Here is a 14,317-nt window from a genome sequence, read left to right on the forward strand (position 1 = left end):
AACAGATAGAATGAAACGCAAAAAGCACAGATGATCCAAAAAAGCACAATTAAATGACAGACCAAAGACTTTTCAAGTGGGTGTGCAATATTTTTACCTCCTATTAACAAGCATAACCCCTGGAGAGCCCCTGGAGAGCGCAGGTGGCTGCCCCATTACAGGCCACACTTCAAAGTGACAACAGATAACTCAAAAGTCCCTTCAGGTCCAAAACCATGACAAACAGAATAGAAATCAGAGTGAACTGAATATATATTTTAAATGGGTCATTTTATACTGAAGAGGCACTGTATAGAAAGAGCCAGATGAGTCTGCTTTCTCCTCATTTTAACTGTTCAGATTTCTGAGTCTCTAGCTAAGGATATAATTATCTAAAAGCTAGACTTAAACAGTTGACAACTTTCTGAAAGACATTCAAATTGTGGTGTGAACTCTTCAGCTCTGGGAAATGTGCTTCCTTCCCTCTGCTATGCTGGCATTATTTATTAGGACAAAAGTAATCTATTTTGAGACTGAATCCACAAATACTCCCTCCCCACAATCAGCCGATGAAGAGCAGCTCTGGCTCAGCAAGTGGAAGAAGAGGTTTTGTGATGCCAGTGAATGAATGAACGAGGACACAGCTGCCACAGTGGGTTACAAAAATAGTTGTACCATGAGCTCTGCAGCCAGGAACCAAGAAAGGACTGCACAGCTACCAAAAAACCAAAGTCACAGGACAAAATCTATTGCATGTGGATATCTTCAAACACTAGAGCCTACAGGGTGTCATAAATACAGAGGTTCAGGGGTCCTCTGGGCAAGCAAATGAGAGATGTTTTATGAGTATTAACAGAATATATTTGTGTTTTTTTTTAAATATTTATTTCTTAGTTTTCGGCAGACACAACATCTTTGTTTGTATGTGGTACTGAGGATCGAACCCAGGCCACATGCTCCGATTGAGCCACATCCCCAGCCCCTATATTTGTGTTTTAATATGATTTTAAATGCCATCTATTGACGACATTCTTTGTCTAAGCACTTAATACATACTATTTAAATTAATCTTTATGCCAACCTTCTGATTGAGGTAACTAACAACTGCTTCTATTAAGGAGAAAAAAAATAAAGGTAAGTTGCCCAAAGTCATAGGGTTGGTAAGAGGTGCCAGGACTTTAAAACCAGATCTGCCTAAATCCAAAGTCCATGTCTTTCATTCTGCCACACTGCCTCCCAAAACAGTGACATCAACTCACACTAGTAAAATTCATATTAATAATAATAGCCTCAATAATCCTACCATTTGTTGAGGACCTGATGCCAAACATCCTCTTATTTAATCCTCACAACCATTCGGGGAAGTAGATATTTCTACCCTTATTTATAGAGACGAAATCAAAGCTCAGAAAGGCAAATTAATATACCTAATACACACAGCTGATAAATGATTGTGTTCTAGATGACCCAGCAATTGAGAGTCTTTCCTCTAGCAAGTTCTGGTATTTCATGAAGCTTTTATGTTCTTCCCTGACCTGAACAACATCTTGATCTGCATTCCAGTTTTTGCAATGGCAGCATCTTAGCCATCCTTGAAAACAACAGTCCCTGTCAGGGTTCATCAGAAGCTTCAAGTTGACCTGGGCCCACTGGTGCACACTTGTAATCCCAGCTACTTGGGAGGCTGAGCCAGAAGGATCACAAATTTGAGGTCAGCATGGGCAACTTAGTGAGACCCTGCCTCAAAAAAGAAAAAGGGTTATTGATGTAGCTCAGTGGTAGAGCAACCTCAATTCCCCAGTATGGTTAAAAATACACACACACTGGGCTGGGGATGTGGCTCAAGCTGTAGCTTGCTTGCCTGGCATGCGTGCGGCCCGGGTTCGATCCTCAGCACCACATACAAACAAAGATGTTGTGTCCGCTGAAAACTAAAAAATAAATATTGGAATTCTCTCTCTCTCTCTCTCTCTCTCTCTCTCTCTTTAAAAAAAAAAATACACACACACACACACACACACACACACAGAGAAAAAGCTTCAAGTTGAGCTGAGGTGAACACCTATAGTCCAAGCTACTTAGGAAGCTGAGGAAGGAGAATCACTTGAGACTAGGAGTTTGAGGCCGGCCTGAGTAACATCTCAAAACAAATAAAAAGATGGTACACACCTGTAATCCCAGGGTCTTAAGAGACTGAAGTAGGAGGATTGAAAGTTAGAGGCCAGCCTCATCAACTAAGCAAGGCCCTAAGCAATTTAGCAGGATCCTGTCTCAAAATAAAAAATAAGTAACTCCACATCATGTACAACCACAAAAATGAGAAGTTAGGGGCTGGGGTTGTGGCTCAGTGGTAGAGTGCTCGCCTAGCCTGTGTGAGGCTCTGGGTTTGGTCCTCAGCACCACATAAAAATAAATAAAATAAAGGTCTTGTGTACACCTACAACTAAAAAAATTTTAAAAACAAAGACCAGACTGAGAAGTTATACTCCATGTGAGCATTACAGTCAAAAATGCACTCTGCTATCATATATACCTAAAAAGAACAAAGTTTTAAAAATAGAATTAAATTATAAAATAAAAAGGGCCAGGCACAGTGGCATAAGCCTGTAATCCAAGCAGTTCAGGAGGCTGAGGCAAGAGGACTGCAAGATCAAAGCCAGCATCAGAACTTAGCAAGATCCCAAGCAACTCAGCGTGACCCTGTGTCTAAATAAAATATTTTTTAAAAGGACTGGGGATGTGGCTCAGTGGCTAAGCACTCATGAATTTGATCTCTAGTACCAAAACAACCCAATCACATGCAGAGAAAGAAAGAAATCCAGAAGCTTTAGGTTCTTTTCATAATCATGAGTTTCCACCACTACCTGTCTTACACAGAGGAACAAGGCTAGCCCCTCTGTCCATAATGATCCATCTACTACTGAAACCTATCTGGACCAGAACTGAAACATCTGCAGATGTCACATGTAGAAAACCCAAACCAACTTCCCCAATAACTTCCATAGTTTGAACCTACTTCCCCACTCTGGTATGACACAGAATAAGTTCAAAGCTTATTTTTCACAGGAGCACCTCAAGTATTTAGAGGCAATCATCACTGTTTCCAGCTTCTCTTTTCCTAAGTTCTTTCAAAATGGCTTTTATTTCTTGTTTTTCCTTTGGCTATACTTTTCTTGAACATGTTTATGTCAATGATCTAAGTCTGATGTTTTATATATTTTATTGCTACATAATAATTACACATAGTAGCAGGATTCATTAGGCAATATTCATACATACATATAACAATTTGATCAGTCTCATTCTCTAGCACCTTCTGTTTTCCTTTCCTTGTCCCTCCCTCATCAGTTTGCTCCACTCTATTGATCTCCCGCCTATCATTATTTTAGTGTGTTATAATTATATTATTGTGTTATATGTATGTATATGTGTGTGTGTGTGTGTAACTCATTATAGTATGTTCATACATGGGCATAACATAATTTGGTGGATTTCGTACTCCAATACTTCCCCATGTCCTTTCCTCCTCCCTCCCTCTTGATTCCCTTTCACTACTCTATTGGTCTACCTTCTATTTTTCAGAGATCCTTTGTTTTAGCTATTTATTTCCTTATGTGGTGCTGAGGATTGAACTCAGTGCCTCAAGCATTCGAGGCAAGTGCTCAACCACTGAGTTACAACCCCAACCCTATGAGATCCTTTTTAAGAAATTCTTTTCCCTTCCCACCCTCCCCTCTTCCACAAGAGAAAATATTTGACTCTTGAATTCCTGAGTCTGGCTTATCTCACTTATGATGTTCTCCAGTTCCATCCATATACTATTAAATGACATTTCATTCTTCTTAATAGCTAAATAAAAGTCCACTGTAGGGGCTGAAGTTGTGGCTCAGTGGTAGAGTACTCGCCTAGCATGCACAAGGCACTGGGTTCGATCCTCAGCACCACATAAATGTAAAATGAAGATATTGTGTCCACCTAAATCTAAGAAATAAATATTTTTTTAAAAAGTCCACTGTATATATATATATGCCACATTTTCTTTATCCATTCATCTGCTGATAAGCACCAAAACTAGTTCCATAATTTGACTACTATGAACTGCACTGCTATAAATACTGTTATACAAGTATCGCTACAATATGCTGATTTAGTGTTTTTGGATAAAACAAGGATAGCTAGGTCATATAATGGTTTCACGCTTAGTCTTTAAAGGAATCTTCATACTGCTTTCCAAAGTGGTTGTAATAATTTGCAATCCCACCAAAAAAAAAAAATGTGCCTTTCCCCCATATCCTCACCAGCAATTATTATTTGTATTCTTGATGACCACCATTCCAACTGACATGAGATGAGATGAGTATTCCTTTGGGTGTAGTTTTGATTTGCATTTCCCTGATTGCTAAGGATGTTGAACATTTTTTTCATATATTTGTTAGCTATTTGTATTTCTTCTTTCAAAACATGGAACTTTATTTATTTATAAGCAGTGCTGAGAATCAAACCCAGTGCTCACATATACTAGGCAAGCACTCTACCACTATCCCATTAGCTTTTTAATTTTATGACATCCCATTTATTGATTCCTGGTTTTATTTCTTGAGCTTTAGGTGTTTTATTAAGGAAGTCTACACCTGTGCCATTATGTTGAAGTGTTGACCCTATGTTTTTTTCTAGCATTTGCACAGTTTCTGTTCTAAATCCTAGGTCTTTGATTCATCAAAGCTTGTCTCTGCACAGACCCTTCTGGCAGTTAAGAACACAAGTTTTATAATCACACTGATTTGAGTTTCCTTATCTCTTGTGTCTGCCAGGATTATCTCATAAAATTGTGAAGACGAAATAAGATCATGCAATTGATAGCAGTTTATTAACTACAGAATATCAATATTCTTGCTTATATTATCCTTCACACCTTACAAAGTACCTACTCCTACTAACTTTATCCTCTAAAATTTTGACAACAATTCTATGTGGTAGGTATCATTATCTATATGCAATACATAGAAAACTGAAGCACAGCGAGGTTAAATAACCTGTCCAAGGTCATATAGCTAGCAAAAGATAGAACCCAGGTCAGATGTGAATCTCATGAGATTTTTCCATAAATGTAAAGGATGAACTAATACTTTAAGATAGCCCGAAGTAAGGATGGTCACAATGTTAAGGGACAGTTAGATAAGAATGGCTGTAACATAAGGATAAGAGAATAATTCTATAAAATGGGCCCACTGAGTCAGTCACTGTGGCATATGCCTGTAAACCCAGGGGCTCGGGAGGCTGAGACAGGAGGATCACAAGTTCAAAGGCAGCATCAGCAAAAGCAAGGCTCTAAGCAACTCAATGAGACCCTGTCTCTAAATAAAATACAAAATAGGGCTGGGGATGTGGCTCAGTGGTTGAGTGCCCCTGAGTTCAATTCCTGGTACCACCAATAAATAAATAAATAGGCCCACTGTTCTGACCCCAAAAGCAATCTGCCTGCAGCCCCACTTAATCTAAGTGGACGGGATGTGTCACATTCCTCAATAAACTGAGGCATGGACAAAGGTCAGAAAGTCAGCACAGGTGATAAAAGGATGGGGGGGTGAAAGAAGATGACATCTGTTTGTCAAAGAGAGAACAATGGGTTACTAACAGTTAACCTCAGTGCTCCAGCCTTTGGTCAAGGACATGGGGGAGAAAAAAAAGACAATAATTAAAGAGGGGGTTCTGTGATTTATTAGAAAATAAGTCTCATCCTGTCCCATGGGCTTTTTGTTTTGAAGGCCCCACTTCTTCTCTTCAGAGAAGTCTGTCTCTATCTCCCTTTCTCAAATAAAACTTGCTCTCTATGTTTGCCTTGGGTCTGGGGTGTTTATTCTTTAAAACTGGGGAACAAGAACCTGTACCCAAGATCAGTATCAATAACACCACACACAATCAGGTGTCAAAAGATAATACTAGCTAGGAGTTCAGAAAAAAATGGGCACTTGAGCCAGAATGGTCAGAAAGGTTTTATGGAAAAAAAGAAATGTGAGCTGGGTCTTGAAGAATGGAGATTCCAATAGGTGGTGCCAAGGAGGAGGATACTCAAAGAAAGAAGGAATCACAAGATTAAAAATCAGGAATTCAGGGTTGGGTCTGTAGCTCAGTGGCTGAGTGCTTGCCTAGCATTTGTGAAGCACTGGGTTCCATTCTCAGAACCGCATAAAAATAAACAAACAAAGGCCTTATGTCCATTTACAACTACAAAAACAATTTTTTTAAAAAAATCAGGGATTCAGCATTTGAAAAATAATGAAAACCAGGCAAAATGGTCCTCTCCTATTATCCCAGATACTTGAAAGACTAAGGCATGAGGCTCACTTGCAGCTGGAGCAAACCTTAGCAACACAGTGAAAATCCTTCTCAAGAAAGAAAAATAATTCTAAGAATAGCTGGTCAAGCAGAATGGAAGAGTAAAGTAAGTAACAAAGGAGTCTGGAAGGGATCAATTAGACTTGGAGGAGTCCTTGTATTTCTTAGATTATGGCCTTAAGGGCAGATTTCCTTAGGCTCTTTTGGAGGAAAGAATGGAAGGAAATAGTATTCCTTGAAAAATGATCAGGCAGGCATTCCACAGAATCAAGGCAAACACAGCAGAAGAGTAGTCACCAATGTGACCATCTGTAACAATGGAATTTTCAAACTTTCTGATTACCTTATATTAAAATTACATCAGATCTGGCCAAATTCTCACAAATTGGATGAGGTGAACAAGTGAGTCAGTTCATAAAGAATTGAGTAAGGGAGGGCCTCTAGAGAAACTCAAATCTAGAGACATTCAGGGGCAGCCCCTAGGTAACTACACATAGATCATGAACAGCAATGAGTATGCTGACTTGTGTATTATGGAGATACAGTCTCTACAACTTAATGCCTAAATTTTTAATGCAAATTTCAAAACAAACACATTAATCTAAGCAGCATGATACAACTGAAAGAGCCCACCCAATTGAAACCTTAAATCTGTTAAAAGAATGGGCAAAGCCAAGCCAGTGGTGAATGTGTTATTCCAGTTACTCTACAGCTACTCAGACGGCTGAGATAGGACTGCAAATTCGAAGGCAGGCTCAGCTACTTAGTGAAACCCTTTCTCAAAAATAAAGCAAAACAGGGCTGGGGATGTGGCTCAAGCAGTAGCGCGCTCGCCTAGCATGCGTGAGGCCTGGGTTGATCCTCAGCACCACATACAAAGAAAGATCTTGTGTCTGCCGAAAACTGAAAAATAAATATTGAAATTCTCTCTCAAAAAAAAAAAAAAAAAAAAAAAAAAAAAGCAAAACAGGGCTAGGGATGTAGCTCTGTGTTAAGAGTACCCTAGGTAGAATCCTCAACATGGAGGAAGGGGGAATGGAATGCAATTTTAAGAATGGAGTTTCAAACGATTCTGCAATAGCCACTTAAAGTTTTGAAACAAAAAGTGCAGTTTATCATTACTCTTCCCTTAATCACCAGGTAGCTTCACATCCCAACCAATTCAGCAAGACAAAAAAAAAAAAAAAAAAAAAAAAAAAAAAATTTCAGCAGAAGAATTCTGGAAGTTGACTAAATGCAAAACAAAATAAAATGACCTGCCCAAGATCAGAATATTTTTGGTAACCACATATCGGTGTCGGCTTTCTCTTTGGGGGCTCTTCCCTTCCCAGGCCCGGAGCGGCAAGTGTGGCAAGTGGAAGGGGCGTGGCGTAGGTCTGTGCAGCCCAGGGAGCCCAAGGCCGAGGAAGCAGAACATCCCCTTTGACTGCGAGCCCGCACAGACTGCTGGGAAGGGCCTATTTCTCCTCAGATCTCATACCCGGATGTCTGCAAGCCTCCATCCCCAGCTCTGCTCTCTCTACTCCTTTCCCCAGAGCCCTGCCTGGAAACTGTGTTACCTTCCCCAGGGTTCCGTTCATCTTTTGCTGCTGTGACCTCTAAAAGTGTAGACCGAAGATCCGCAGCCGCGACCCCTTTGCGTCTGAAAACGCTGACGGACCGGCCTTGAACAGGTCCGGTAACAATATCCCACCGAAATCACTCCACTACCGCAGCACCTTGGTTCCGGCAGCTTCCGAGACTCAACGTCGGGAAATGCCCCCAGACTCCACTCCTCGCTACAGCTTGTGTCACCTCCACTGCTGTTTTTCCAGGCAGAATCAGTTGTCATCTCTGTGTTAGCCGGGTGTTTTGCACACAGTTCTGGCATCTCCTCTGCTGAACTATATATTTATTATTTGTTACCATCTCTGCCCCACATTTGATCGAGTTCCTTAAGGACTCAGACCCCATCTGATTAATTCATTCCAGCATCTAGCACAAGTCGGGGAAATCTTGACTTCTGACCTCTATTTCAGAGCTGACTTACCCAATGTGAACCTGACATTCAATTGCCTTATAATTGGCAACTTTTATCGAGTGGCCACCATGTGCAATACTTTACTCAGTATATCACTTTATTCCTTACAACATTCCTATTAGGGAAATATCACTCCATCTTATAAAGATATCGATGCATCAAGAAGTTAAGGGAGCTGGGGCTGGGGTTGGGGTTGTGGCTTAGCGGTAGAGGGCTCGTCAAGCGCGTGCTAGGCCCTGGGTTTGATCCTCAGCACCACATTAAAAAATAAATAAATAAAGGGAGAGAGAGAGAGAGAGAGAGAGAGAGAGAGAGAGAGAGAGAGGTGGTGTTAAGGGACTTGTCTCGGGACAGTTGAGACAGAGCTGAGTTTCAAAATCGGTGTGGTTTTGTAAAGTGTTTTATCTCTGACACACCCCTTCTCACATGAGATAAAAATCACTTCACACGTTCACTTACTTAACCCTCAGTAAATCAACCATTTGTATAACACACTTTATGCCAGCCCTTCGGTAGAATCCTGGGAACACAAAAATGAGTATTAAATGGCCCCTGACCTTGAGTAGCACATAGAAATTAGTGGGGAAGCCAAGTCATAAACAAGCAAATTAATGCGCAATTAGGAATTCAAGTTACAGCAATATACACATAAACTCTGTGTACAAAGGGAGTGCATGACAGGTAAAGTCAGCATTATGTGAAATAACAAATATGCAAATTTGAAATACATTGTTTAACAATGAACGATTGTTGCTTTTGCTTAGCTTTTATTATTGTTATTGGCGAGGAAATGTGTAAAAGCAGATGAATATGAATGAGGTTTCAATGATAGGTTAATTTGGTTTATTGCCAAAATCCCTATCCTAATATTTTATCAATGCTTCCTATGATGAAATTCTAAGGAGCCACAGAAAGAAATTTATATAAATCTACTTCTCCCCAAAGGTAGCTCTTCTCCCCTCTGTGGCAGATCTGCTAGGAGACTATGATTGTTAATTGTATGTGTCAACCTGACTAATGGGGTGTGCCCAGGTAGTTGGTGAAACATCCTTCTGGGTGTTACTGTGATGTTATTTTGAGGTGAGACTAATTTTGGAGGGGTACCAGTGGTTGAACCTAGGGGTGCTTAACCCTTGAGCCAGGTCCCCAGACTTTTTATGTTTTATTTAGAGACAAGGTCTAGCTAAGGGCCTTGCTAAATTGCTGAGGCTGGCTTTGAACTTGAAGTCCTCCTGCCTCAGCCTCTCCATCTGCTGGAGTTTCATGCTTGTGCCACTGCACCCAGCTGAGGTTAACATTTAACTCAGTGGATTTAATAAAGCAGAATGCCCTTGGGGCTGGGATTGTGACTCAGCAGTAGAGCGCTCCCTAACACAGGCGAGACCTGGGTTCGATCCTCAGAACCCCATAAAAAAATAAAGGCATTGTGTTGTGTCCATTTACACCTATAAAATAAATTAAAAAAAAAAAAAACCAGACTGCCCTACCTAATGTGAGTGGGCCTTATCCACTCAGAGATCTAAACAGAATCTCAGCAACTTAGTAAGGTCCTATGCAACTTAGAGAGACCCTGTCTCAAAATAAAAAATAACTTTTTAAAGGCCCTCTGTTCCCCTCTATGATGGGCGGTTTCACATCCTCTGTGTTTTTGCTTTGCTAGCAAAAAAATAAAACTTCTTTTTCCTTTTTCTCAAAAAATAAAATACAAAGGTCTGGGGATGTGACTCAGTGATAAAGCATCCTTGGGTCCAATCCCCAGTACCAATAAAATAAAATTTAATTTAATTTAATTTTTAAAAAAACCTATCAAATGCTGTGTGTGTGATGGGGGGGTCAGATGGAGATCCTTCCAGGTGTGTGGTTTCATTTAATCCCCTCATTTCCTCTGTGGGGCTAAGGATCCTTAAACCCATTGCATAGATGAGAAACAGAGACAAGAAGAAGGTACCTAGTTAAAAAAGGTCATAATATGGAACTGGAGATGTAGCTCAATTGGTAGAGTCCTTGCCTCACATGCACAAGACCCTGGGTTCAAATCCCCAGTACCATCAAAAAAAAAAAAAAAGGTAGGCTATCCCATTTCAACTCCTGTGTTCCCCCTGCTCCATAGGATTGTGACTGTAGGCTTGCAAAAGGGACAGATGGACTAAGACAAAGAGTTGTTGTCCTTGTCCAGTTCAGATAAATACAATCTGAAAAAATACAAATCTATCTTCATGTTGTTCATATATTCTGAAGAGTAGGAAAAGGGAAAGGGAAAAAGAAGGAATAAAGGAAAGGTTCTTTGTATATATGTAAAAGGATTCCCAAGGCAACTAGAATATTTCAAAAGGTCAGAAAAATCTAGAACCCTAAATGGAGGTAAAATCAGAATCTATGGATAAAAAGATATCGTCAGTATCCATGAATCCATCGGAATGAACATTATTGTTGCTGATGTCGTGTTATGAAGGTATGTGAACTTACTCAACTTCTCACATTTTCCCAAATTAAATGTAACCAGAAATCCTTATATATCCATCATTCTTAGGCTACTGACTAATTTTATGTCTAGCCTCTAAAAACTAAGAATTTCTTTTATTTATTTATTTATCTTAGTTTTCAGCGGACACAACATCTTTGTTTGTATGTGGTGCTGAGGATAGAATCTGGGCCGTACACATGCCAGGCGAGCGTGCTAATTCTTGAGCCACATCCCCAGCGCCCCCTTTTTTTAATATATATATATATATATATATATATATATATATATAATTTTTTTAGATAAAAAGCTAAGAATTTCTCTTTTTTTTATATCTATTTATTTTAGTTCTCGGGGGACACAACATCTTTGTTTGTATGTGGTGCTGAGGATCGAACCCCGGCCGCCTGCATGCCAGGTGAGCGCGCTACCGCTTGAGCCACATCCCCAGCCCCAAGAATTTCTTGGGGAAAATAAAGACAGCTTGACAGGTCACTTTCCAGGTACGAGACTTCTGCTTTTTTACTTCATCCTTGAGCTATCAAGGACAAAAAAAATGGTGTGGGAGGACTAGGGTTGTAGCTCAGTGGTAGAATGCTTGCCTAGTACATGTGAAGCACTGAGTTTGATCCTCAGCACCACATAAAAATAGATAAATAAAATAAAGACATTGTGCCCTTCTACAACTAAAAATAAATAAATAAAAATGGTGTGGGATGTAGCTCAGTGGTAAAGTACCCTTGGGTTAAATGTTCAATCTCTAGTGTTAGAGTCTGTAAACAAGTCAGGATGGCGCCTGGCATTTTGCCAGAGAAATGTTAGAGTCTGTAAACAAGTCTGGATGGTGCCTGGCAAAATGCCAGAGGGAGTGGTTTGTAAAGTTACAAAAGGGAGCCAGTAAGTGTGGAGATTCCTTATTGGTTGACTGCTGTATCTAGTTTATGCTAATTAAGATAAGCTGTGTGGAATGTATAAATATCTCTCTGGTCCTACAATAAACGGCTACTACTCCTGCTGTATCAATCTGCACAAGTTGTTCGTCACCCCCGGGGTTATTTTGCTGCAGCCAGCCAGACTGCGGCACTCTAGTACCACAAAAAAAAGAAAAAGAAAGAAAGAAAGAAAGAAGAAAAAGGACAAATCCCTTTCTTTTTCTCCTCCATGCCATTTTTCATGCTGCCATCAGAGTGAAGTTTTGTTTTTGTTGTTTTGCTTTTGGTACCAAGGATTGAATCCAGAGCACTTAACCGCTGAGCCACATGCCTAGCCCTTTGTAAAATTTTTTGAAAATTTGAGACAGGGTTTTAGTAAGTTACTTACAGCCTCTCTAAGTTGGTGGGGCTGGCTTTTAACTTGATATAACTCTTGCCTCAGCCACCTTAGGTGCTGAGATTACAGGCATGTTCCATCATGCCCAGCCAGAATATTGTTTTCTTCTTTGGTACTGGAGTTTGAACCCAGGTCACATTATCACTATGCTATGTTACCAGTCCTTTAGATTTTTTGTTTTAAGACAGAGTCTTACTAAATTACTGAGGGTCTTGCTAAATCGCTGAGGCGAACCTTGAATTTGTGAACCTACTGCCTCAACCTCCTGAGTTGCTGGGATTGCAGATGTCTGCCACTGTGCCAGGCCAGAGTGATAGTTCTAAACACAAATATGATCTTTTTTTTTAATATTTATTTTTTAGTTTTCGGGGGACACAACTTTTGTTTGTATGTGGTGCTGAGAATCGAACCCGGGCCGCACGCATGCCAGGCGAGCGTGCTACCGCTTGAACCACATCCCCAGCCCCACAAATATGATCTTGATACTCATCTGCCTAAGGTTATTTAATGTCCCCACCCATGCCAAGTAGCAGTGCTATTCAACAGAACTTTCTGCAGACATGTAAAAAAATATCTGTTCTGTCCATAGGCAGCTACCAACCACAGTGGCTATTGAGCACTTGAAATTAAACTAATCTGACTTAGAGACTGGATTCTAAGTTAATGTAATTTTAATTAATTTAAGTATAAATCTAATGTGTCTCCCTTTAGTGGCTTATAGGATCAAGTCCAAACTCCTGAATATGCATACCTAGTCCTTTATTTTCTAGGTTCTATTTCATTTCCCACCCTTTCAACAGCCAAATAAAATCCTGTAATTCTGTAATCATAATGTAATCTATCACATCTCCCTGTTTTTGCACTCTCTGCTGAGATAATATTTCTTTACTCATTCATCTGGAAAATTCATATTCTGCTAGCAAGACACAGGTTAATAATACCTTCCTAAGCAACTTTTTCCAACCACTGTACGGGAATGGTGTGTTCTCTTTTCTATACTTCCACAATCTCTTTCTCCTGCCCCCAACACAGACTACTGTAACTATTTGCTTATTTATGTATCTTCTCCATTGGGTTATGAGCATTTTTAGAGAAATATTCTTTAATTTTCTTTGTATCCTCAGCATTTGACATAGATTAAAGGACATAATGAGGCTCTAACAAATGAATGAAATAATGAATATGTACATATTGAAAAGTTGCTAGATAAAACTATGGATTTTAGATTTTTCCCAGATCTTGCAAAAAAAAAAAAAAAAGTATGGAGATACCTGGCATTTCTGGATTTATTTTCACAAGCTAGACTTCTTTTAAAAGCTTTAGGGGTGGGGGGGGGAACCACCCTGCTCCAGTCCTCAGCCTAGCCACATCAAAGAAAACCTTAGGGAACAAAAGAAAAAAAGAGAGGCCCTTTATGTTTGATCTCAGGTTAAACTTCCTTTAAAGTAATCGTTCTATAGTCACCTATAATATAAAGTTTCCCAATGGTGTCAAAAAGCTCTAATTTATGGCTTAAGTGAAAATATATAAATTAAGCTAGCTCAAATTAAAAAGTATTTTATCTTCAGTAGGATTTTTCTGCTTCTATTTTTTTTTTGGGGGGGGGTTAATTTTGGTACAAAGGATATCATACTTAAAAGGAACAACAACATAAAAGGTCAGAGGCAAAAGAGGCTGGCAGCCTAGGAAAAGACAGAAAGATGGTGCTCACTCCCAGCCTCTTCTTAACCTATTTTCTGTTTGTACAGGTCTGGGCTGAGTGAGTAGTGATTACCTAACCCTGGAGAGGCACCTAAAGGATGATGAAAGTGATTGAAAAAAGTAATTCAAGTGGGTAGTGAAGTCATAGAAGCATCAGAATGAGGAGAGAGGGTGCAGTGAACCACTTACCAGGCAATGTATGCAATTCAGATAAGAATTTTTCTAGAAGCCCAAAACCTGTGTTCTGGTTGATCCAGGTCAGCTCAGGTCCAGCACAGTAATACTGGAAGAGTTCCTGCTACATAGAGTTCCTCCAGCATAGAGAAACCAGGATACCTGTAAACCTGAGATTCTATCCTCATCTACCCTCTCATTGTTACCTCATTTTATAATTGTTAACTAGAGACCCATATTCAGGCAAGTTCAACATTATTATAGAGCCCCTGAGCAGTAAGTCTCTCCTTCCTCAGGGCCACATGGAGAGGATCAAA

The 14,317-nt window shown here is 39.8% G+C and overlaps 1 protein-coding gene across 1 annotated transcript in view; it reads right to left on the reverse strand.

Moving 5' to 3' along the window:
• Mrpl48 (mitochondrial ribosomal protein L48) overlaps positions 1–7,987 on the reverse strand; it is a 56,464-nt gene extending 48,477 nt beyond the window's left edge. The window contains exon 1 of the mRNA XM_076843990.2: positions 7,875–7,987. Coding sequence (XP_076700105.1) covers positions 7,875–7,895 — 21 coding nt within the window. The 5' untranslated portion in view covers positions 7,896–7,987. The remainder of the gene's footprint in view (positions 1–7,874) is intronic.
• Positions 7,988–14,317: the final 6,330 nt, after the last annotated feature.

The sequence above is a fragment of the Callospermophilus lateralis genome, chromosome 2 (genome assembly GCF_048772815.1).
Source record: "Callospermophilus lateralis isolate mCalLat2 chromosome 2, mCalLat2.hap1, whole genome shotgun sequence".
In the NCBI taxonomy this organism is placed as follows: domain Eukaryota; kingdom Metazoa; phylum Chordata; class Mammalia; order Rodentia; family Sciuridae; genus Callospermophilus; species Callospermophilus lateralis.